Genomic DNA, 24,751 nt, shown 5'->3' with positions numbered 1-24,751 from the left:
TTAACATGAAACGCAAAGTGGGTTTTTGCAACTCTGAAAATTTGTTTTAAGATTAAATCGAACGGGAAGGGATGATAAAAGCAAAGAAGGAGAATGTAGTAGACTGTCTAAGCTACATACAAAATGTTTCCCTACACAATGCCTCAAAAAAAACTTTTTGAATGATACTGAATGTGGGGTATAGATGTAGATGATGAAGACTGGTAATTGAGAAACATTTAGGAGTCTCTGAAGAATACATTTGTTTGAGATAAAAAGCAAACTATATGTGATTTTAAAATTTTTTAGAATCTGATCTTTCAAGTGGATTTGCAGTTGTTAAAATGTTATTATTATCTGATTAGAGAGAGTTTATAAAAAAAGAATCATCGAGGTTGCATAGTAATATAATAATGGAATAATGATATATAAAAAAAAATAATAATGATGGAATGGCGACACTTAAGAAAGCAATGACATAAAGACAAAAACAGCCCTCGTAATCAGAACCACTGTGTAGGAACTATGCAAGGGTAAAACCGTCAAGTAAGCGTAAGATGTGTTTTTTTAAAAAAAATAGAGGAAAAAAAACTGAGACCGTCCTTTTCCCCAAAGATAAAATAAAAATTTCGCTATTCCTCTCTCTCTCTCTCTCTCTCTCTCACTTGTTCTCCGTTCGTGTTGTGAACTCGCTCTCAATCGATCCGATGATATTTTATGAGACTCGAAACTTAATTTAGGATTCATAAATTATTTTCCCCTTGATTCCGCTGAAAATTCCGTTTTCAATTGCACCAAATTGCTTCGCCTTCGCCAGGTGAATCTATCGATCCTAGGTTTTCTCCGCCTTTGATTTGTTTTTTCCTGAGTTTTTGGAATCGATTTTACGGTTTTTAGGGTTTGTGCTTTGAAGTTATTTGTTATTGGTTTCGTTTCTCCCTCTGCGATTATGTCGGTAGTTTTAGGTTTCTTTGGGCATGGACTTTGATTCATTATTTTGTTCAGAGATGGATTTTGCATAATTTTTAATAATCTCATGGTATCCTAAATCTTAAGATACTTGGTTGTTCACTTTATGGTGTTTTTTTGTTTCAAACTGTAGCTTCGATGGTCCATGGCTTTCAGATTTCATTAATTTAAAATTGTGCTTTTTCGGGATATTGATGCAGGTGCCTTGTCTTTTTAAATTTATCAACTGAAGAAGAATGTCCAATTACCAAGGGGACGATGCTGAGTCCATGGAAGATGAAGATTCTGAAATGGAAGATGTTGATGATGATTTCGATGAGGATTTTCGTGGCGATGATTTGGCTGAATCCGATTCCGACGTCGACGAGTTTGACTACTCTGTAAGTTGTTTTCCCCATTGTAAATGATAGCTATCATCATGGGTTAATTAATAAGAATAATAATGACTCTGTTGTGTTTCCTTCTTTTGGTTTCAGAATAATAAAATCGCTGATACTTCAGCTGACCAAGCCCGGAAAGGGAAAGATATCCAGGGGATTCCTTGGGACAGGCTTAGTATTACGAGAGAGAAATACAGACAAACTAGACTAGAACAGTATAACAATTATGAAAATGTCCCTCATTCTGGTGAATCTTCCGGGAAAGTAAGTCCTTCCATTTCCAGCTACTAGTATTGAAAGAGAAACATATATGAGAATCCTTTTGTTTGTTGAACACAGGATTGCATGGTCACAGAGAAAGGGGCTGTTTTTTATGATTTCTGGCGGAATACTAGATCTATCAAATCAAGCATTCTTCATTTCCAGGTTCATACCATTCATTGAATCCATATCTTCTCTTTTTTATTCTGTCCATGTTCTTTTTGGTAATTGAATACGTATATCATGTGTTTTGGTAATGAGGGTGTACAAATTGCTACAACTGTCTACCTAAGTTAAAAGATATGGATTCGTAGAATGTTTATTCTGCTAAAAAGCTTTTATCTGGACGTCTAATTAAAAGTTTTTGCTTTGTATTTTGTAAGTTGAGGAATTTGGTTTGGGCAACTTCTAAGCACGATGTCTACCTTATGTCACAATATTTGGTGAGCCACTATTCTACTTTGACATCCGGAAAGCATGAAGTTCTCAATGTTCAAGGTCATGTTTCCCCGTCCGAGGTTAGTTTGTTCCAGAATGATAAAAGGTTCTTCTTTAAATACCTACATCAATCAGTTAATGGTTGGTTCTTTTGTTCTTTTTATTGTGTGGGTGCAGAAACATCCTGGAAGTTTGTTGGAGGGATTTACAAAGACTCAAGTGAGTACACTTGCAGTGAGAGATAAATTTCTAGTTGCAGGTGGATTTCAAGGAGAACTTATATGCAAGGTAAGCTCTATGGTTTCTACGAATCATGGATTTCACACAACAGTTGCACACAATCTAATCAAGGATCTTCATCTGTTTCCATATTGATTTTATGCAGCATCTTGATAGACCTGGTGTGAGCTTTTGTTCACGTACAACTTATGATGACAATGCTATAACCAATGCTATTGAGATTTATAACAAACCCAGGTATTTGCATGCCTTTTGCTTGAGTTTGTTTTTTGCCAACTTGTGCAGCTTACAGCTTCTAACTGACCTTTTGGCGCCTGTCTGTTGCAGTGGGGCGCTTCATTTCACTGCCTCAAATAATGATTGTGGAGTCAGAGATTTTGATATGGAGAGATACCAGCTTGTTAACCATTTTCGCTTTCCTTGGCCGGTGAATGTAAGTCCCTACGTGTTTCTTGATCTTTTGGTTTTAGCTTTGGTATAAGTTGACCTGTAGGCTTTAGCACTTGTGGTAGTAAGTTCCAGTTACAGTTACTTATGGAATCTGTTATCTTCTTTTACATTACGAAATTGTAACCCAGAAATCATTTGACGACGGGTTTTTCTTTTGTTTATTGACAGCACACATCTTTAAGTCCTGATGGTAAATTATTGACGATTGTGGGAGACAACCCAGAAGGCCTTCTGGTAGACCCCAACACAGGAAAGGTAGAGATTAAATCTCTGTGTTCAAGTATCCCTGGATAAATTTGCTTCTCTAACTCAGTTTGGAATATCCGACAGACGCTGGGAACGGTATCAGGACATTTGGACTTTTCCTTTGCATCGGCATGGCACCCAGATGGGGTTACTTTCTCCACGGGTAACCAGGACAAGACCTGCCGGGTTTGGGACATTCGCAACCTGTCAAAATCTGTTGCTGTCTTGAGGGGTAACCTTGGAGCAATCCGATCCATCCGCTACACATCCGATGGGAAATACATGGCCATGGCTGAGCCGGCTGACTTTGTCCATGTGTACGATGTCTCAAAAGGGTATGAAACGGAGCAAGAGATTGACTTCTTTGGGGAGATCTCCGGAATATCTTTTAGCCCTGACACCGAAGCGCTCTTCATTGGCGTTTGGGACCGCACTTACGGAAGTCTAATTGAGTATGCCCGGCACCACAACTACTCCTACCTTGATTCATTTCTATAATCACCCGACATACCAGAGGAATAAATAGAGCCTATACATATATGTGCTGCGCACTCTCCTGTCGCTTTGTTAAACTCAAGTCGATCTCTAATGGTGTAAATGATGTGTTGTGCAAGTGGTATTAGGACAGAGAGCCGATATAGTTAGTTGATTTTCATTTATCCCGAGTGTTCAAGGTCATGTATGTGTACATAAGTGTTGAGGTTCGGCGAGTTTGCATGCATCAAGTCTCAACTCTTGGCAAGAGACAACATGGGTCGAGTATGTGGCTTGTTCTTTATCTGGCTACGGTCTCTTGTATGAACCTAATTTCAGAGTTGATTCTGCCATTTGTTGGGTTAATTATATAATATTTCAGAATAATTTTGTTTTCTTGTCTGATACTTTTGTTTGTGCGTAAAAAAACTAAGGTCTTTTTAAGTAAAACCTTTTTAAACAGCAGGGGGTTCGAACGCAATTATTTTTGACTGAAAATCTCATAATCCAGAAAGAACCAACGAGAAAATGCCACATCATCCATCCGTAATCGTATCCTCACAAACAAAATCTGCATCTGCTTCTTCTCCTTTGCTTCCTAGAAGCCAAAACCGATCACTCAAAAAGATCATAAATCCAAAACCACTCATTTCTCTTTCACATCTCTGAGAAGAAACAGCAGCAAAATGGCTACAAGCGCATCTGCTTTGCTCTCACCAACCACATTCTCCACTGCAATCTCTCAGAAGAACCCTAACTCCATCTCATTCCATGGCCTTCGTCCCCTCCGTCTCGGTGGCTCCTCCTCCGCCTTACCAAGACTATCAACCACAGCCGGAAGAAAGCCCTCCTCCGCCGTTGTGAGAGCTGAGCTTAGCCCTTCCGTCGTCATAAGCCTCAGCACAGGTCTCTCCCTCTTCCTTGGCCGTTTCGTCTTCTTCAACTTCCAGAGAGAGAACGTTGCGAAACAGGGCTTACCGGAGCAGAACGGGAAGACCCACTTCGAAGCTGGAGATGATCGTGCTAAGGAATACGTCAGCCTCTTGAAATCGAACGATCCGATTGGATTCAACATCGTTGATGTTCTTGCTTGGGGTTCTATTGGACACATCGTTGCTTACTACATCTTGGCTACGTCCAGCAATGGATACGACCCTAGCTTCTTCGGCTGATTCTTCATTCAATATCTCTCTTTATCTTTCTATCGTATATGTATATGTTTGACTTGTTTCGCAAGCTATCTAATCTATTCCCCATCTCTGTTTCTTCATATCCCTCTGTTGTTGCTCTTGTCTAAGACTTGTCCCTCTTTTTGCAACTATTTTATTTCGCCATATACAAAGATCGGTTTGCAAAGTTTTACAAAGAACATACACAACGGAAAAAGAGATAAAATTACATTTTCATTTAGGCTCAAGAACTTAAAGTGATTTCGTGAAGCTAGTTTGAAACCTAAAGAGTCTAGATGTTAAGCACTCAAAAGAAGGTAAAGCCAATGTGAAAATCTGAGAAGAAGATCCCTTCAAGTATGCAAAAATGTTTAAAAAAAAAAAGAGAAACCTTAAGTTTAGATCAAGTTACGGCTGCAAAACAAAAAACCATGGTAATACGGAGGGTTGTAGTGTCTGTAGAAAGCAAGTCTGAATCCTTATGATTCACATCCTCAAGCAAATAGGAGTTGGCATGTTGTTGAACCTAGAAAAGAAAGTGACAACTCCTGGGTCATCTCATCCACTGTTTCTTGATGATAGCATGACGCAAACAAGATTGTGGCAGTCTTCAAGCAGCGACCATTTCTCAAGATATATTTCGCCACATCCATCTGGTTCCGCAACCCATACATATCAGTCCACTTGAAAGTTTCCACACTCGACAACAAACATCTAGGAACACAGTTGTTCAATTGTCTGTCCCAATCATTTGGTAGATCCGCAAGCCTATCTGGATGATCCTGAGATCAAACATGACAAGATCTGGCTTTAACAATATATAGTAAAGTAAACGCAACAGAACATGTCTCTAACGAAAAAAAAACTTACATCTATCAGATTGGCCTCGATCTCTCGTAAATTAGGATAATCCTTGAGTAACCGAGCAAGTAAAATTGACCAACTTGAATCACATGAACATATCTTCAAATGTTCAAGTTGGTTGAAGACAATACCCTCATGATATAAAGCCTGCAGCACATGATAACAAAAAGATTCAACCTCAAGAAAACCTGGTTTATTAATTGTTCATAAACAAGATTGATAGAGATACGGATGGAAACAGATTACCTCTTCAGTGTAGACTCCTAAGCATAACGAAAGGCGCTTAACAGATGTGATTGTTGTAAAAAACTTTTTGATATTTTGGAATGTCAATACAAAACCGGCCTCCTCCAACTTAGGCATATCTTCAAAAGAGTAGGAGTATCGAGGACTATCACTGTCACTCTCATTATCACTATCACTCTCTAGTCTTTCATCAGTGACATTCAGATACTTCAGAGAAGGAGTATTAATCATAATACCATCAAGATAACAAGGACTAGACATCTTTAGGGTTAGTCTCTGCAATGACTTGACAATTACTCTTAATATTCCCAAGTTGTCAATGTTATCTCGTTCCACAAATAGATCCTCAAGGACAGGGCAGTTGGAAAGAAGTCGGTGAAGAGAATTTTCAACAGAGTAAGTCACACGTCGAAGGGACAAAGTTTTGAGGGAGGGGAGACATACCATACGATGAACATCCACGAGAACCTCGTCCTCCAGTTTCAAGATCACAATCGATTTGCAGACATACAAGCTACTAGGCAATTTAGTTTTACGCCTCGCAAAAGAAGAAAGCTCAAGATTTAACTCAAGAACGCAGAAATGAAATGCAACTGAAAGCCATTTTTCGATATCTTCAGGTTTGATTGATCCAATTGCTCCATGGCTAAACTTGAGACGTAAGCTTTCGATGATCGGAGCTTGATGTAAAGGCAGATTCAAATCGATAAACCTCTGCAAACTCCGGCCTTGAGACACTGAATAGTCACTATAATTGTAGTCCAGTTTAGGCAGCCACATCCAAAGAAACTCCCACCGCTTCGATAAAATACTTGTGCTTGCAGCATCTTTTGTTGGAAGAAATGATAGTACCTTCACGAGCACATCATCAGGCAACTGACTAATCTTGTCCATATCTTCACAATCTCCACGTTTCTTTTCGTTGGTTAACTATAACTAAAAAATTCATTTATCCTTGACACAAACACCAACTTGGAATCTGTCCGAGTAACCAAGAACAGTAGTCAACACAAGAAGAAAGAGCATCGACAAGGAATAATAGAGAAGAAACGAGTACACTTCTCTATGACCAGCTCTAAATGATCTCTATAATTAATTGCCTTGCTAGGGAAAATTAAACGAAACAGGCTTTTTATCTTCATTAGCTTTCTTTTAAAAAAAATGAAAGAAGTTTTTATTTTTCTTTTTTTTTATAAAGAAAACTGTGCAATCAACAAAAAATATCATGAAAAATGCTCACTAAAACATTTACTGTGCATGATAATTGGTACTGTCCCATTCATGTAAATCTTGAATAAAAACATACATATCTTACCTACAAGGTTCATGTTCTTTATATTCTATAAGCCTACATGAAATCGCTAAAACTTTTCATGTAAAAAACTCTTGACACGAACTGTTTTATATTTCTATGTAAACATTTCTATGTCCGATTAGCTTCCTTTATAGACTATAGGCAATCACGTTCCCTAACTTAGTACTTAATATATGGAGTGCTGGTGTTAACAAATAATCAAATACATAAGCTCACCTTAATTTCCCCGCGAAAAGGTATAGGTCAGAGAGATGACTCTTGGTAAGCATCAAACGTCAATTCAGGTTTGGAACTGTGGTGTTGTAACGAGGATGACCAGATTTTACTGTCGGGAGCAAAATGTCTTAGGCACAGTACTTCTGCTCTTCATTCAGAACTAGAAGCATTGTTATGGGCCACAAAGAGTATCCTTTTCAGATGTATTGATTGGCAGAGCTTGGAGGCAAATTATGCAGATGTAGTCGCCATGGTGCAGCCTTTTGAAGATTGGCCGACATTCTCCAACCTTCTCGATAACTTCTACTTTCTTCAGAATTCTTTTCCGCTCTTTACTCTGTGGAAGATCCCTCGTTTATATCGATCGCTAATTTCTTAAATTTCTTTTGTAAATTTTTTTTCTCGAGTTTGGACTACCAATTTTGAAGTTATTTTCTAATTAATTTTTGGTTGACCAAAAAAAAGTATAAGTCAGACGGATTTCATCTCGCTTGCCTTCTAATTGTGTGAAATTTGTAAAAACACAACATATTCTCTTCTGTCCATAAAATTCGTCATATTTTTCTATAGCTTTAGGGGAGGTTCAATTTTCCCCAACGTCCATTTGAGAAGTAAAATTTAAAACATACTATAAGACTGTGTTTTTTTTAATAACATGGCATCATTAGAAGCATTGTATGACAGTTTGGGAATTTCTTTTAAACTACATAATGATTTGATTCACAAAGATATAGTCAAAGTAGACATATTTGGTATTACTAAATTTAAAGATATTCAACTCCTTTTAGATACGATTAAAAAATAGAATTTGTAACAAAAAAATCAAAACTATGAATATATTTAGTATGAGTTATTTAGTCATGTATAACAAGTAAGCGGTTATATATGCTTATAGAAAGCCTTTTCTAATGTTAAAAAAGAAATGGATAGAAGCCTACTGCCTACGTAACCCACAAGAAAGTTGGTGTAATTTATATACAATCATCAATCATGCAATGCTACTTTGAGAAACGGCATGTCTCAAGGAGTTGGTGTGTTCAAATTTGGAGTCTAGACTTACAGAGGATCAACAATATGTTAGGACGAGCTAACTCAACTCTTGAAGCATAATGTTTGACATTTTAGATTGCAGAATTATAGTAATAAAGGTAAAAATAGAACAAAATAAAACAAAAGTTCTCATAACAGAAATAGTTGAATGAAAAAGTTGCCTATGGCCAGTTCTACCACTTATTATTAAACGAAAGTTCTCATAACATAAATATAAAGTTCCAACAATTAGATAAGAGAACGATGGAGAAAATTAAAACTACTCACTTTCCTTTCCCACAGTCTCCCATGCACTTGCACTTGCAGCTGCATCAGTCGCAGCTACAGTTTCCGCTGCATCGGCCTCAGCTACAGCTTCCGCAGCATTGGTCGCAGCTACAGTTTCCGCTGCATTGACGGAAGCTACAGTATCTGTTGCATTGGTCTCAGCTACAGTTTCCACTGCATCAGTCGCAGCTACCATTTCCGCCGCATAAGAATCCTTTGAAGCTTTGTGCTGTAACGACTCCTTGTTGTACCTCTCCTTATCCTTACGATATTTCTCTTGATAAACCTGATTAAAAATAATAAACCAAATCCATTAAATCTCATTCAAGAAAATTGGAACTTAAAAACGTTGTTTAATATGGAAATCCTCATTTTTATTTTTTAAGGCTTAAGAGAGAGTTTAAAACAGTTTTTATGTGTTTACCTGTTTAGCAGATTCAGAGAGATTATTCCACATTTCCGCAATTTCCTTGGTGAAAGGTCCCTTTCGTCCACCGCCCTCAGCTTTAATCCTCGCGTGTTGCTCGGCAAAGAAGAAGTTATAACTGCTTCTTGGGAACTTAGGTCGTCCATGAGATGACTTGGCTCTCTTATTCCTACGAGCTGTAGGATCGTCTTGAGAAGAAGTGTGGAAGATCACTCCTTTGAACTCTTTTGAGCCCATCTTCATGGTTACCAGGTAACTGCTTTCGAACTTCCCATCAATGGTCCCTGTAACCACGGCGCCAGGTTTAATTTCTTGAGGGTAGTATATATGAATGAAATTCAGAAAGAAAATCTCAAACACTCACAAATTCAGATAAATGAAGAGAACCTAAAGAAACATATTGGAATATATATATATATATATATATATATATGGATGCAAAACATGCAAACATATCAAATTAAAACATTAAATATTTTAAGTACCATTGCCACGCTTTGCAGATTTGTCGACAGGGCGCTTCAGTGCTTTCTCTGCGAATAAAAGGACGAACATGTGTAAATTAATCTTGGAGATCAACTGGATATAAGAAAACATATATTAAATTGGTATATTTTCGGACCATTCCCCTGAAATGTAGAGCGCGGAGCTTTGAAGTACACATGCTCAAACTCAAGGAGCGTTTTACGATACTTAGTCTTTAAAACATGTGCTGCATTTGTTACCACTGTCTTAAACTTAAAAACTTCAATCACTTCTTTGCATCTGCGATCGTTGATCACCTAGAATCAAAATATGATATAATTATTAAACATATAAATTGTATAAATTATTTTAAGAAAACAAAGATAGCTTCAAAACGAATAATTTGTTACATTTTCAAGACCACCACGAGATGTGACCTCAATGAACAGCCGATGCAGATCGAGACTGTTTCCACCCACAACAGGAATCCTTGACAAAAGCCAAAAATATCAGAAATAATTCCATGATCAACTGAAATCTTATTCAAGAAAATAAATCAATTAAAGCATATACAATGAACATATTAAAAGAGGATATAAAAGCAATTTCCATTTCCCAACACCTTTAAAACAATATTGCATTAACGGTAACCCCCAAAAGAAAAACATTCTTAAACCTATTCATGGATTAGCATTTCAAAATTTTGTGAAAACCAAATTAAAAAAACGATATCTTCATACTAACATATTAAGAACAAACTAGATCTAGTTCCATAAGCCACACACACTTCCTTGCTTTAACGATTCCCAAACCTAATGACTTTTGCTTCCATCTCGCCGAATAAATTTCATCAAGCCGTTAAATTTTGTACAACATGAGTAATTGTTTTTTTTTTTTTTTTACAACAAAAGATCTACTCATATTAGCCAATAACATGAGTAATTGTTGACCTAAGAAAAACAAATAATAAGAATTATTATTTTTCAAAAATAATTTTTGGGCCAAGACCCATTTATAATTTGTTTTCATAGGATGATCGCTTTCTAGATTTTCCTATAGAAAAAATCACCACCCTACAAGCGTCTTTCGAACATAGGGAATCACGTCTTTCAGATCCTTTTGAAGGACCATGCCTACGCCACTCGACCAGGCAACACTTAGTCTACAAGTCATTTATAACCCACCACACACGGGATTGCGAACAAAATTGCTTGAATGTAAACTAGGGGTTTAACATTCACAATCATAATTTGTAAACCAGTAATTTCATCGCAAAATGTATAATCTAAACAAAAAATTTCATATAAGGAAAAAAGAAAAACTCACTTAAATTCTTGCCCAGAAGATTGGAAAAAATCTCGGAGCGTATCCCAAAAAAGTTCAGGATTTTGGACAAGATCCTCATACGTAGATGTACGAGAGGAACTGCCTTTCTCTAAAGTAGAAAATCCATTAGCTGTAACCACTTCAATTTGCGATTTACCTGTCGACATCAGTTCCTTTCGGGTGTTTTTGTTCGAGAGGTAGAAATAGTGTTCAACTTTCAGAGCTAAAATGAGCATTTAAGCATGATTTTTTTTATAATCTTCTTCTTTTCTGGAGTAAGGGGATATGCAATTGTCCTTCTGTCTACACCACATAAAAATACATCACATTTTTTTTCCTTTTCTACATAGTCCACACGTTAATTAATTTAAATTTACAGCTTGTAGCATAATATTGAAATAATTGTATCGGTTTTTGGAAAATGTATTAAATGCAATATTAAGAGGATAAGATTTTATTAGAATTAAAATATTATGTAAAGTGAATTTTTTGCTTTAGTATTCAAAGAAAATAAATTGGCCATTGATTTTTAATTATATCGTAGTTGATTTGTGGAGAAAGAAATTGCACTGAAAAGGTTTGTAACTTAATTTATTTCTAAAATAAAATATATTTTTCTATTAAAATATTATCAAAAAAATTTGGTCAAACCTTTTTCAGTGTACAAATAGTCAATTAAAACATTAATTATAGAGAGTAATTTTTGCCAAATAATTATTTGAGGAGTAATTATGAAATGCTCTAAAAAACCAGACTCTGCAAGATTTGGTCATATATTTTCCCATTGAATTTTTTAAAATTAATCTCATATATAAAAGTAAGGTTTCGATATAATTTTTCCTAGTGCATTTGGTATTTAATTTTTTAATTCATAATATTTATCCCTAATATTATTTGAAAACCACAATATAAAATACTCCCTCTGTTTCATAATATAGGATGTTTTAGAGAAGTTATTTTGTTTTATAATATAGGAGGTTTTCAAGTTTCTATGCAACTTTTAGATTAATTTAATATTTTATGTTATGTAGTCTTATTTATAATTGATTAAATTTTTTTTAAATAATATTCTCTTAATCTGCGTTCTTTTACTCAAAACATCCTATATTTTGAAATAGAGGGAGTATGACATTGTTTTGTAGGAAATAACATACCTATGTCAATAGTTTTAGAGAATTTGTTGAAAATGCCCATTTTGATATACCCTTTTTCGAAATTGGCAAAAAAATACCTTTTATTTTGCCATTTTCATTATTGTCCTCCTGTAATTTTTAATGACCATTTTACCTTTACATGAAAAAAAATATAATTAATAAATTGAAAAACGAAATTTTCCCGCCAACAAAATTTCTGACATATTTTCCCGCCAAAATTTTTTTAATCAAAAAAATATTGACAATTATTTTTGACAAAAAAAATAAAAAATTTACAAAGTTTTTAAAAAGTTTTAAACGATTTAAAAGTATTTCTAATCCTTTTAAAAGGTTTTTATAAGATTTCTAAAAGCCTTTTAAAAGCATAGTAAATGCCTTATAAAAAATCGTTTAAAAACCCTTTAAAAATCTTTTCAAACCTTTTAAAAATCTTGTTTTTTCTATTTTTTCGTAAAAAACAATTTGGCGGGAAATTTTTCATTTTTGGCGGGAAATTTTTCATTTTTTGGCTGAAATTTTTTTCGATTTTGGTGACTGTAAATTCTTGTTGTCACTAAAAAATGATAATTTTGTCATTTTGTACATAAAGAAGTGTAGTTTTGAAAATGGTCAACATGGATATTTTAAAAAAAGGGCTTTGAAAAAAGGGTATTTTTGAAAATGCCCCATGGTTTTAAGACCATTTTAAAAAACTTCAGTAAGAGTAAAAATATAAGTTAAGCTTTACACTAATAAAATCTTTTAAATATAATAATAAAAAATCTTTTAAATATAAGAAAATGTATATAATATTATTATTTTCGTAGGAAATGTTTCTTGGCTCGAATACTAATCGGCGGTGTAAATCGGATTTTATGGCCTTTAAGACGGATATGAGTAAAGGTTATAATCGTGTGGAATGGTCGTTCCTGGAAGAGGTCCTAACACGGTTGGGTTTTGATGGTCAATGGATTATGTGGATTATGTGGTCGGTTAGAAGAGCCTCGGTTGACTGTCCGCCGGGTCAGTTGGGTCCGTGGTCGAGCATCTCTTGTTCTTGGATGAAAGCATGGACAAAAATGAGGCACTTCTTCCTTGCGGTCCTTGTTGCTGTCCGGCTTCTTGTTGTGGCTCCGGGCATCAAATTTGGTGCTTGGGTCGATGGCCGTCTAGTTCCGGAAATAGCCGCGTCCTTGGTCCCTTGTGCGCTCCGGTCCTCATCCGTGTCCGTATGCTGGTCATCGTCCCGGGTTCCATCACGCAGTCTCAGGTTGAGGTGTCTTCTGGTTTAGGTATACCAGATTTCTTGGATCATGCGGGGAGTCAGAGACAGGGTCCCTATTGTCAATTTGATGGTTCGTGGAAAGCCACATATCCTAATTCCGGTTTGGGATGGTGATGTTCGGCTGGTGATGTTGGGACTTTGTTGGTGGGAGCTAGATGCCTTAGACGAAGTCCTTCCCCGCGTCACTCGGAGGTGGAGGTCATGATTTGGGACATGGAGAATATCCTTGTTATTGGCGGCTTTTGTCAGAGATTCGAGACAGATTATGCAGAACTAATTGTGATGATTCAAGCCCAGAAGACTGGCCAGCGTTCTCGAATCTTTTAGATGATTTCCACCTTCTATGGGCGTCCTTTCCTCTGTTCTTTCTGTCTAAGATTTCTCACTTATCAAATCAACGGGCGAATTGCCTCGCTCGGACTTCCCGTTCTCTTCTCTATAATTTTATTTTGTAAACTATTTTCTTCCGGTTTTAGGCTACAACACCTGTTGTTACTTTCTATTGTTTGGTTGACAAAAAAAAAATCTTTTAAATAATTATTAGTTTCCAAAAATAATAATTATTAAATAATCTCTGTAATTAATTGTGGATGAAAATGGCTAATTTTTTAATTGTTAACTAATCAAACTTAAGACGAACAAAACAAAACTAATCAAACTTAAAAAATTGAGATTTTTGATATTATACCATATTATTTATTTTTAAGTTCTGTAGGTATTTAGAAAAAAAATAAGATTTAATTTATAAATTATTTTAAATTTTCATATAATGCATATGATTAATAATATGTATTTTTGCATATGTTTTGATTTGAATTTTTAAAACGAATATATGTTACTCAATCTATAAAAAAAAATTAATGTTTCACATGGGCGGGTTGGTAAAACTAAAATTTTGATGGATAATAAAGGAATAAGTTTTATTTCCTCACAATTTAAAATATGATTTCTTTCACAAAAATATTTGATTGCTCGGGTATAATTATTTCTAAAGCTTTTGATTTCACTTCATATGATTTTATAGGAAATATGTATAATTGCTAATTTGTTATTTTCAAAATAATTTAGATATTAATCTTAAATACTTTAGGTTTGTGTTAATTTATATGAACAACAATTAAATATTTGAATATCATAATAAATTTTCATTTTTATCATTAATAATAATTTTTTTACCTCAAATGGTCAAAAATACAAATGAAATTTTTTATCAAAGGTGAACAATTAAAAACAAATAAATTGAAGAGATATGTACAAAATCCTTAAGGAGAACCAGGGAGATAAGGCCAAACAAAAATGGATGGACTTGATCGTCTTCACGTTCCTTAGCTATATCCGGAGCAGCCGCACAAGTACATGCACGACCTGTTTTGTAATGTTGTAGTTCCTCCCAAAGCTTCGACAAACAGTCATACTATTCCAAGACAGACTGGCCGTTTTGTTTACACTCGGCAATCTCATCCTTGAGAACTTGCTTGCGGACTCCGTTGCCAACGGAGAACCGAGACCGAAGACTTTCCCACAAGGTAGAGGCTTCGGCGATGAAAGGCACAGTGGAGCGAAGCTTGGGATCAATAGAAGTACGAATCCAGCCGACGATCATGGAATTCGCGGCACGCCATAAGCTTAGATCTGGTTCAGTACTTGGTTTTGGAATAGTTCCATCGATAAAACCAAGCTTGTGTTTGGCTTGAAGAGAGTTTTGTAACTCTGTTGCCCATTCAGCATAATTATTTTCTTGCAAAATCACAGAGGAGATCAAGGCTCTTGGATTGTCAGAGGAACTGAGTTGATAAGGGGATGGTGGCGATGCGACGACAACCTGAGTTTGTGGAGAGGAAGTCATTGTGGATTAGGAAAAGAGAAACAATGGAAGATGAAAAACTTGCGGCGACGACGGTTGTTGAAGAACAACGCCGGCGGCGGCGTTGGATAAAGGTTTAGCGGCGACGGCGGTTGTTTTGGCGGCGAGGTTTTAAAAAAAAAATTAGGTCACATAATTGTAAGGCTCTGATACTATGAAATACGATATACTCGAATGTATTGTGTGTTTATTCAATAGAGAAACAAGGTATTTATACAAGAGGTCTTGCCATACTATGAGATAGCGTCGGATCTACATAAAGAAAGGAAATAGAAGATTTACATTTATCCTAGATCAATACTTTTTTCACAATTTTTCCGAACTGAAGAATATAATAAAGACAGAAATCAAATAGAATCAAATCATCCAGAGAGATATAAAACGTTTAGATTCGTAAAGAGAAGTATTTTTTTTGGTAGAATCGTAAAGAGAAGTATTTTTCGATCATAAGGTGGATTCATCAATGGAAAGGGACAATTCTTCTTATTCTGTACCGCGGAGAACAGACCCAGCCGCCTAATTTGTTATTTTTAATTACAAACACATATAAAATTATCCAAAAATAATAAAAATAAAAACAAAATATAAAACAATTGTGCGGTGTAGCGCGGGTACTATCCTAATGGATATAAAACTCAAAATCAAAAATAATCCAAAATACCAAACTGATATCGAATGAAACTTTTATATATATATAAAAAAAAAAAACCCTAACAGATTAAAGTCCAACTTCAAATGATCCGAAAACTGAAAATGTCGAACGGATTACATTCGTATACAAACCTAATATATGAACGCTAAAGATGTTGTTGTTCCTTCATCTTTACATAATATTTTTTTTATTTATCAAAAAACTCATTATTGTAGTGTATCCAAAATATTGTTGTAAGGTCTTACGTCATTAATTAGTTCATCTCATGATTCGGTAGACGATTAGAAAACAAAAATCAGGACAAAACAGAAATAGTACTAAAAATGAAAGCATGACCGGGACATGCGAAAACGAATAACGTAATAACATAAGCATAACATTGTCAGCTCCAATGAAGAAAAGAGGAAGGAACAACAACATCTTTTTCTTGTACAAAAAGGTCGTCTGAATTCCGTACGACGGCGTGGACCAAACAAAGCAGGACGCTCGCAGCGATGCCAAGGACCAGACTTTGGAGGCAGTTTGCGAACCACAATGCCGAAAGCGAGCCAAGGATCAACCCGAGGGCGATCACACGGTCGTTTATATGTCGACCGCACAAGACCAATGGATGGTCTCGATAGAAATATAGAAGCAGCCACATGATTCCAAAGGAGGCAACGGTGAGAAGACAAGACGGATCACCGATCAAGAAGAGTGTGACCGAAGCTGCTGTTAAAAGAAAGTAGTTAACCGCAAAATGCCGGAGGTTTATTTTAACGCGCGAAACAGCGGAGGAGAAAGAGGCTGGACGGTCAATCGAACCTAATGCTAGGAATTCAGACCACCATGGACGGTAGCTAGAAACAAAAGCTATTAGATTATGCATCGACATGGAGATGACATCAACGGCAGAGAGACTTGTCTCTTCCACCGTGATTGGAAGAGTCTCCACCGGTGCTAACATTGCCGAACGTCACTTTTGATTTCTCTCTCTAGTCAACCAATTTAACCGAAATTAAGGGCATCATTACTGGTGGTTACTCTTGTAATTGCTTTAAGTAAAAAAATAATAAAAAGAAGAGAGAGAAGAGAAATCAGAAAGAATCGATGCTTGGGGGAGGACTGGAAGAATCGTTGCTTTGGCTGAAATAGAAATGTGTCACTTGCTCGTTGGTTCATCTTTTAAAAAATAAATAAAAAATGAATAAATATAATAAAAATATTTTTTTTTAATCTTCTGAGAAATCTTCACCCATTTCTCCAGTAAAAATGGTCTAAAATGTTTTCAACTATTGATTAATACATATTTAAGCCGCCGCCCAAAAAAAAAAAGAAAAAAAGTGGTTCCCACGTTGTCAATGTTATTATGGGCTAGGCCAGCTTGATTTAAGGGCCCATAGAATTCGGGTCGGATCCTCTTCAGAAGTGTGTGATTCGGTTTCGGCGATTTTTTTCTCTTCTCAGTTCTCAGAGCAAAAGGCTGAGGCAACAAGACGACTGTGAGTGGAAGAATTGATTCAGGTTCGTTTTATTTACCACTCTACCCTCTTCAAATCGTCTCCTTCGCCAAGTTAATCGTTGATTTCATATGAAAACCTAAATTTCAAATTTGCTTTAACCGCCGGAATATATAGTTTGATGGGTTTTTGCGATTTTGGGAATCCGAGGCTCGCGGTGGTGAGATTTGCGTCTTTGAATTTAAATTTAGGTTTCTGGAGTCTGCTTAGTTCGTTTAATTGGCAGAGATGATGAAGAGACATCAGTTTTGGATTAAGCTCAAATACGATGAACGGTGTTATTATTCATTCCGGCAAAAGTGTTGTAGTCCGTAAAGCTTCTCGCTTTCTCTTCACATCGAGGAAGTTTTGCAATGGTAGTAGCATCGGTGGTGGTGTAACCGATGATGGTGTCGAAGAGCCCATGAAGATAACATGGGAATCTTCTGAGATGGATTGTGGGGTTTTTGAGGAGGAGGAGGGACATGGTGAGAAAATCTCTGTTAGGAGAAGGTTTTTGGAGAGTGCTAAGCTCGGTGCGTCTCGGGTTCTCGATACTTTACAGCAAGATTGTCCCGGGTTCAATACGAAATCAGCTTTAGATGAGTTGAATGTTACAATCTCAGGGCTTTTGGTGAGAGAGGCTCTTGTTGGGATCTTGAGGACTCTGAGCTATGATAATAAGACTAGGTGTGCTAAGCTAGCTTACAAGTTCTTTCTGTGGTGTGGTGGACAAGAGAGTTTCAGGCACACGGCGAATTGTTATCATTTGCTTATGAAGATATTTGCAGAGTGTGGTGAGTATAAAGCCATGTGCAGGCTGATTGATGAGATGATCAAAGATGGTTATCCAACTACAGCACGCACGTTTAATCTGTTGATATGCACTTGCGGTGAAGCAGGCCTTGCTAGAGATGTCGTGGAGCAGTTCATCAAGTCGAACACTTTCAACTACCGACCTTTCAAACACTCTTATAACGCGATCTTGCATTCTTTGCTAGGGGTGAAACAGTACAAGCTGATTGATTGGGTTTACGAGCAGATGTTAGAAGACGGGTTTTCGCCGGATGTTCTGACTTACAATACTGTAATGTTTGCAAACTTTAGGTTAGGGAAAACAGATAGGCTTTACAGATTGCTCGATGAAATGGTTAAAGACGGGTTTTCTCCTGATTTGTATACATACAACATCCTCCTCCACCATCTAGCAACAGGGAACAAGCCTCTCGCCGCTCTTAACCTGCTAAATCATATGAGGGAAGTAGGAGTAGAGCCTGGTGTGATCCATTTCACTACTCTTATAGATGGGCTGAGCCGAGCTGGGAAGTTAGAAGCTTGCCAATACTTTATGGACGAAATGGTGAAAGTTGGGTGCACGCCGGACGTTGTTTGTTACACTGTTATGATTACAGGATATATTTCAGGCGGGGAGCTCGAGAAAGCCGAGGAGATGTTCAAAGAGATGACGGAAAAGGGGCAACTCCCGAATGTCTTCACATACAATTCCCTCATCCGCGGGTTTTGTATGGCGGGAAAGTTCAAAGAGGCGTGCTCGTTGCTCAAGGAAATGGAGTCAAGAGGGTGTAACCCTAATTTTGTGGTGTATAGTACTCTGGTGAACAATCTAAGAAACGCAGGGAAGCTTTTAGAGGCTCACGAGGTAGTCAAGGACATGGTGGAGAAAGGGCATTATGCCCATTTAATTTCAAAGCTGCAAAAATATAGAAGATCCTAGTTTTTGGCTTTTGTTTCAAAGGCGATTTTGTGATATTTGATTAAACAAAATGTAGCTGTTCTCAGTTCTGACGTTCATTATCCTTTCTCAAATATGTTTCAGCACAGTGATGATCTTCCAAAACAACCAAAATAAGAATTTTATTTGGTTGTTTTGTACTGTAAGTTTCTTCTTTTTCCCCAGTGACTGTTGTATACTTGAATGAGTCAATAACAACAACTGTTTTGCGAATTGAAATAACCAACAAAAATTAAGCGCAGGAAAAAAGAGACAAAATATATCGTCGACAGCAGGGTTCGAACCTGCGCGGGCGAAGCTCAACAGATTTCAAGTCTGTCTCCTTAACCACTCGGACATATCGACTTGTGGTAAGCAAATCAATTAAAACTATATATATAGTAAGTAAAACCTTGAGCCCAGTAAAGGCCCATAAAATCTGGCTTGAATCTTCTAGTTGACACTGAAGGTTCTCTTTATGTACGACTCCTGCCGCGTGTTTCGTTATCGAGACGGTAAAAAACTCTCGTAATCTGAATCCGATCAAATCTGAACAATACCGGCGACGAATCTCTGAGCCGTAGTCTTAGATTTCTTCCCGGAGAACGAAATTGATATCATCGTGAACTATCACGGCGAGGAGATCATGTGTTGTTAACGGCCAATTGAAATAAGATATGTCATCGGCGGGTGCTGGGGAGTACAACGAAGACAGGCATCTGTTGCGATCGACCGGCGTTGAAGACGGCATTGGAGGAGAAGATGGTGATCTCGATGTTGAATCTCAGTCTCCGGCTGTCAGAAGTGGAGCTGGAGGAGTTAGGGATCTGTTTAAGCATCTGGATCGGAGATTTTCACTTTCAGGGCGTCGTTTAAGCTTCAAACGGATGGAGAATAACAGAGTCGATAGAGAGCGCCACAATCCGTCTTCTTCTTCTTCTTCCGCGTTTTCAGCTGGAGAAGAAAATGGCGGCGGTGGTATCAGTAATTTACATAACGTCGATGATCGAAATGACGAGTATGGGTTTGATGAGGAAGTGCTCGGAGATAGTGCTCCACCTGAGTGGGCTCTGCTTCTCATCGGATGTCTTATAGGTGTTGCCGCTGGGATTTGTGTCGCCGGCTTCAACAAAGGGGTACGATCATTTTATCAGATCTCGATCTATGTTGAATGTTGATACGATTTGAATTAAGCTTTACTTCTTTTTTGAGTGCTGATTCAATAGAGTAGTGTATTTGTCTAGGTTCATGTCATTCATGAGTGGGCTTGGGCTGGTACTCCCAACGAAGGTGCCGCATGGCTTCGTCTACAGAGACTAGCGGACACTTGGCACCGGATTCTTCTAATTCCGGTCACTGGGGGTGTTATAGTAGGGATGATGCACGGTTTGCTCGAGATCTTAGACCAAATCAGGCAATCCACTTCTTCTCAGAGACAGGGACTAGATTTTCTTGCTGGTATTTATCCAGTGATTAAGGCCATCCAAGCAGCTGTGACCCTTGGTACAGGATGTTCACTGGGTCCTGAGGGACCTAGTGTCGACATTGGAAAGTCTTGTGCCAATGGTTTTGCACTCATGATGGAAAACAACAGAGAAAGGAGAATAGCTCTCACTGCAGCTGGTGCGGCTTCTGGGATTGCATCTGGTATAATTTTACGCCCCACCTCTTTTCTTATGCACCTTATGAGTTGGTTTTGATGGATACTTGGTTTGTCAAGGCACGGAAACAGAAACATAGCTCCTTCACTCAACTCAAGTATATTGCTACTTAACATTAGCTTTAACCTGATGACTTTTATCAATAATTGTCTATACTCTATACTAGGTCCTGGTATCATTTTGACTTATCGCAATATTTGTGGCCCCTCATTTTTCGCTCACTCTCTTGGTCCCAGAAATGGTTATGTACTATATAGCCTGCAAATGTGCCTATGGATCTTGAGTTCTACTACTAGACAACTCATCTTGCTGGGAGTAATTATTATATACTAGTATACGTATGGCTATTTAATGTATGATTCGTAGGCAATGGTATTTCTTACTAAAGATAAGAGCAGTAAGAGAGGCTCTATGTTTCTTTGTTTTTCCCAGCCAGGAGCTCAATTCGCTGCACTTTCGCTTGTTTATTGTTATAAATCTGATGTCATTCGATCTTTATTCTCGTTACAGGTTTCAATGCAGCAGTGGCAGGTTGTTTCTTTGCTATTGAGACCGTTTTAAGACCTCTACGTGCCGAGAACTCGCCTCCATTTACCACTGCAATGATAATATTGGCCTCTGTTATATCTTCGACTGTGTCAAATGCACTGCTTGGGACTCAATCAGCTTTTACAGTTCCCTCATACGATCTGAAGTCCGCTGCAGGTATATTGTTTTCACTGTTAATCTGTATTGCAAACCTTCCAGTTTGTCTTATGGTATGATTTTTTGGAACTTATGATTTAGTGTCCTGATGGATAGGTGATAATGTGATATATCATAAAGAATCTTGGTAGCTTTAAATAATGAAGGACAGATCAATATTTATTTGGTTCATCGAGCATTTTGTCTCTAAATTTACAAACATGTTTTCAATTGTCTCCAGAGCTCCCTCTGTACCTGATATTAGGCATGCTTTGCGGTGCTGTCAGCGTTGTTTTTTCTCGCCTTGTCACGTGGTTTACCAAGTCATTCGACTTCATCAAAGACAAATTTGGTCTTCCTGCTATTGTGTGCCCTGCACTGGGTGGTTTAGGAGCTGGAATTATTGCTCTCAAGTACCCTGGAATTTTGTATTGGGGGTTTACAAATGTTGAGGAAATCCTGCATACTGGAAAGAGTGCCTCAGCTCCCGGAATCTGGTTATTAGCTCAGTTAGCCGCAGCCAAAGTTGTGGCTACAGCTCTTTGCAAAGGCTCTGGACTTGTAGGCGGTTTATATGCCCCAAGTTTGATGATTGGTGCTGCTGTTGGTGCTGTGTTTGGGGGTTCGGCTGCTGAGATTATTAACAGAGCTATTCCTGGTAATGCTGCTGTTGCTCAACCACAAGCTTACGCTCTGGTATTGTATTTCCTTTGTCGCAGGCCCTTGCTGCAGTGCAGTTTTTTAAAATAAATTATTATGTCTGTCCAATTCGGTTGTTATGAGATCTGAGTCATAAGATGCTGTCTTTTAATGTGATGCAGGTTGGAATGGCAGCGACACTAGCTTCCATGTGCTCTGTTCCTTTAACATCAGTATTACTGCTGTTTGAGCTAACAAAAGATTATAGAATTTTGCTTCCCCTCATGGTAAATATTCTCTTTCCCAGTCAATTTCAATGTTGCCGTGCACATTGTATAATTTCGCGTAAGATGGGTGGGATTCATTAAGATGTCGCTGTAATATTATGTCCAGAGCTAGTTTGTATGTAGATAAAAACATTCTGTTTCAACTTGACATGCTGCATTCTGGTTCATATTTGTTCTTGATCTGATCTCTCTGTCGATTTCTACTAACAGGGAGCGGTTGGTTTAGCTATATGGGTTCCTTCTGTGGCAAACCAAGGCAAAGAGAGTGATTTATCTGAAGGTCGCAACACAGGAAGAGGATACTCTTCTCTTTCACCTGCGGAGCGTAAAACCGAAGGTGTCTGGAGACACACGGATAATGTTGACTCCCTTGAGCTCACCGTCATGGAGAACCCTGACCATAAATCCTTTTTGGATGAAGAAACTATTCTGGAGGACGTAAAGGTTTTGCGGGTTATGTCAAAGAACTACGTGAAGGTTTCTCCGGGAACAACTCTAAGAGAAGCAAGAAATATCCTTAAAGACAGCCACCAAAACTGCCTTATGGTGGTCGATGAAGATGAATTTCTAGCTGGGATCCTAACACACGGCGACATCAGAAGATACTTGTCCAATAACGTGTCTACAATCTTAGATGTAAGAAGTGAAACAAAACAAACTCCCTCAGTCTCATCACTCTGCTCTTTAAATCACGGTTGACTTGAAATAAGTCTTTGTCTCTTGGCAGGAGAATACATGTCCGGTTTCTTCAGTGTGTACTAAGAATATAACATACCGAGGCCAAGAACGCGGTTTGCTTACTTGTTATCCAGACGCGACGGTTGGTGTAGCCAAAGAGTTGATGGAGGCAAGAGGTGTGAAGCAATTACCTGTCGTAAAACGAGGTGAAGTAGTTCACAAGGGGAAAAGAAGGAAACTGCTTGGCCTTCTTCATTATGACTCTATTTGGACTTTTCTCAGGTAAAAAAACAGAATATGTTTTTACTATTAACTTCAAATCTAGTTTGACCAAAACCAAAGTTAATTTTTTATTGGGTTTTTTTTTTTTTTTTAATCACGCAGAGATGAAATGAGTCGTATGAGATCGATCAACGACCGGAGAAAAGACAAAGAGGTTGGTGGTGCAAACGGGCATTGATTGGGTTTGTGCCCATTTATTTGGTATAGGTTTTTTTTTTTTATCTTCTTCTTTTTTTTTAATTTTTGAGGTCCAATTGATTATTACAAGGAGGAAAACATGATCGTAAAATAATATTAATTACACCTCTTTCTTAGCTCTGAAATTATTCTTCCCACCAAAAGTAAGACACTCATATACTCCATCAAAAGAAATCAAGTGAAATAGATGCTACATTTGTTGCCTTGTTGGGCAATCTCCACTTTTAAAATTCTTCTTACTAAATTTTGGATACGACAATTTATATATCGAATTTTTTTATATCGCAATTATTCACCGTTTCGTTAATTTACTAATAATATATGCTAGCTCATGTTTGAAAAATTTCACGAAAATTACGTTTCTTTTGCATGAATGTGATGAACAACTGTTAAAGTAAAGTTGGGACTTAAAAAACTTTTAAAATGTATATTCTTGATGAGTAAATCATCTACAGAACAAGATCCACAAAGATAGCGTTAATGACTGATAATGGACCCATGGTTTGCACTCAAAAGAGCTTTGACAGTTAAATTTTGTTAAGAAAAAAAAAGGGGCAAAAATTATTAAACAGTTGACTAATTGATTGGAATGTGATTGGATTTTGTTGGTCATATATTGGTAAGTGGGTGTGAAAAAAAATTAAAATTGCTTAGCCTTTTCTTCATTATTAGGTCGCTCCTTAATGTCAAACAAAATTATCAAAATGTATAAGCATAATCATTTTCGATATTTTATCTAAAACAGCTATATATATGGGAACCTTTTTTATATGAAAGCTTGAAAGATGTCAATAGACATGCATGAATTCGTCAAATTTTCTTTTACCTAATTTTAATAATGATACGTTGGAGACCATTAAAATGTCTTTTTTCCGCCTTTTTATTTCTTCTTTTACAAGTTATGGATTAATAAAAAAAGCAGAAAATAAATATATACATATAAAAAAGGTGATTGTAATTTAGACAAATAAGACGAATAATACTGGATTGATTAGCATATGGGTCATCATTAGATTTATAGTCGTTTTCATGAAGTCATCATCCACCTTTCATTACACACACACACACACACACACACACACACACACACACACACACAAAACCAATTACATAGTTTGGTTAAGGATGGTTATATATATATTATACATGCAACTGAAAATTAGAAAATAGTTTGAAATATAATTTATGAGAATACTGATCAAGAGTTTTCGTTTTTTATATTTCCTTCTTAATTTAACAACTAGTTATCAAAAAATTTAGTTGTTAAAGGAAAAAGAATGAAGAAGAAGAGTCATAGATTTATGATTGTTTTAGCTACAAAAGTTTCATGTTTTAGATTTAGGAAATTAGGAGAGTGCACAAATGTTTTCTTTCAAAACACTATTTGTAGTCCTTT

At 37.0% G+C, this 24,751-nt stretch overlaps 8 protein-coding genes and 1 non-coding gene across 11 annotated transcripts in view; 5 read left to right on the top strand and 4 right to left on the bottom strand.

The window, feature by feature from the left end:
• LOC104778406 (protein neprosin) overlaps positions 1–24,751 on the top strand; it is a 648,080-nt gene that overhangs the window by 438,075 nt on the left and 185,254 nt on the right. The gene's annotated exons all lie outside the window — the stretch shown is intronic.
• LOC104778439 (putative WD repeat-containing protein C2A9.03) lies at positions 564–3,824 on the top strand. Its single transcript, XM_010502885.3, has 10 exons — positions 564–796; positions 1,149–1,328; positions 1,425–1,592; positions 1,668–1,754; positions 1,973–2,107; positions 2,205–2,315; positions 2,413–2,504; positions 2,595–2,700; positions 2,886–2,972; positions 3,048–3,824. Exons 2-10 carry the CDS (start codon positions 1,185–1,187, stop codon positions 3,459–3,461), a joined length of 1,344 nt encoding a protein of 447 aa, XP_010501187.2. The 5' UTR covers positions 564–796; positions 1,149–1,184; the 3' UTR covers positions 3,462–3,824.
• On the top strand, positions 3,830–4,707 carry LOC104758850 (photosystem I reaction center subunit V, chloroplastic). The gene has a single exon (XM_010481806.3). The coding sequence runs from the start codon at positions 4,124–4,126 to the stop codon at positions 4,607–4,609; it is 486 nt and encodes a 161-aa protein (XP_010480108.2). The 5' UTR covers positions 3,830–4,123; the 3' UTR covers positions 4,610–4,707.
• LOC104760040 (putative F-box/FBD/LRR-repeat protein At4g00315) lies at positions 4,906–7,635 on the bottom strand. Its single transcript, XM_087508991.1, has 4 exons — positions 7,248–7,635; positions 5,717–6,695; positions 5,477–5,617; positions 4,906–5,388 (listed from the first exon to the last, which is right to left on the bottom strand). The coding sequence occupies exons 2-4, from the start codon at positions 6,608–6,610 to the stop codon at positions 5,101–5,103; spliced, it is 1,323 nt and encodes a 440-aa protein (XP_087365117.1). The 5' UTR covers positions 6,611–6,695; positions 7,248–7,635; the 3' UTR covers positions 4,906–5,100.
• LOC104778437 (putative high mobility group B protein 11) lies at positions 8,392–11,130 on the bottom strand. Its single transcript, XM_010502882.3, has 6 exons — positions 10,783–11,130; positions 9,867–9,945; positions 9,614–9,773; positions 9,477–9,524; positions 8,989–9,275; positions 8,392–8,850 (listed from the first exon to the last, which is right to left on the bottom strand). Exons 1-6 carry the CDS (start codon positions 11,016–11,018, stop codon positions 8,557–8,559), a joined length of 1,104 nt encoding a protein of 367 aa, XP_010501184.3. The 5' UTR covers positions 11,019–11,130; the 3' UTR covers positions 8,392–8,556.
• On the bottom strand, positions 15,923–16,950 carry LOC104778436 (PRA1 family protein G1). Its single transcript, XM_010502881.2, has one exon. It carries the CDS (start codon positions 16,660–16,662, stop codon positions 16,099–16,101), a length of 564 nt encoding a protein of 187 aa, XP_010501183.2. The 5' UTR covers positions 16,663–16,950; the 3' UTR covers positions 15,923–16,098.
• LOC104778434 (pentatricopeptide repeat-containing protein At1g55630) lies at positions 17,145–19,160 on the top strand. Its single transcript, XM_010502879.3, has 2 exons — positions 17,145–17,219; positions 17,333–19,160. Exon 2 carries the CDS (start codon positions 17,484–17,486, stop codon positions 18,927–18,929), a length of 1,446 nt encoding a protein of 481 aa, XP_010501181.1. The 5' UTR covers positions 17,145–17,219; positions 17,333–17,483; the 3' UTR covers positions 18,930–19,160.
• Positions 19,211–19,292, bottom strand: TRNAS-UGA (transfer RNA serine (anticodon UGA)). The gene has a single exon. It is a non-coding gene; the product is annotated as a tRNA-Ser (tRNA).
• Positions 19,382–23,480, top strand: LOC104778433 (chloride channel protein CLC-f). 3 transcript variants are annotated; one of them, XM_010502877.3, is made up of 8 exons: positions 19,382–20,062; positions 20,171–20,573; positions 21,098–21,292; positions 21,513–21,967; positions 22,093–22,197; positions 22,408–22,833; positions 22,925–23,157; positions 23,260–23,480. In XM_010502877.3, the coding sequence occupies exons 1-8, from the start codon at positions 19,604–19,606 to the stop codon at positions 23,333–23,335; spliced, it is 2,352 nt and encodes a 783-aa protein (XP_010501179.1). In that variant the 5' UTR covers positions 19,382–19,603; the 3' UTR covers positions 23,336–23,480. The 3 variants fall into 3 exon arrangements, 2 of the variants coding, with proteins under 2 accessions (XP_010501179.1, XP_010501180.1); XR_015594632.1 differs by having other exon boundaries at positions 19,389–20,062; positions 21,513–21,929; XM_010502878.3 differs by having other exon boundaries at positions 19,389–20,062; positions 20,158–20,573.

This window comes from Camelina sativa, chromosome 3 (genome assembly GCF_030686135.1).
Source record: "Camelina sativa cultivar CO46 ecotype springtype chromosome 3, ASM3068613v1".
Classification (NCBI taxonomy): Eukaryota; Viridiplantae; Streptophyta; class Magnoliopsida; order Brassicales; family Brassicaceae; genus Camelina; species Camelina sativa.
This window is presented reverse-complemented; position numbering and strand designations above follow the sequence as displayed.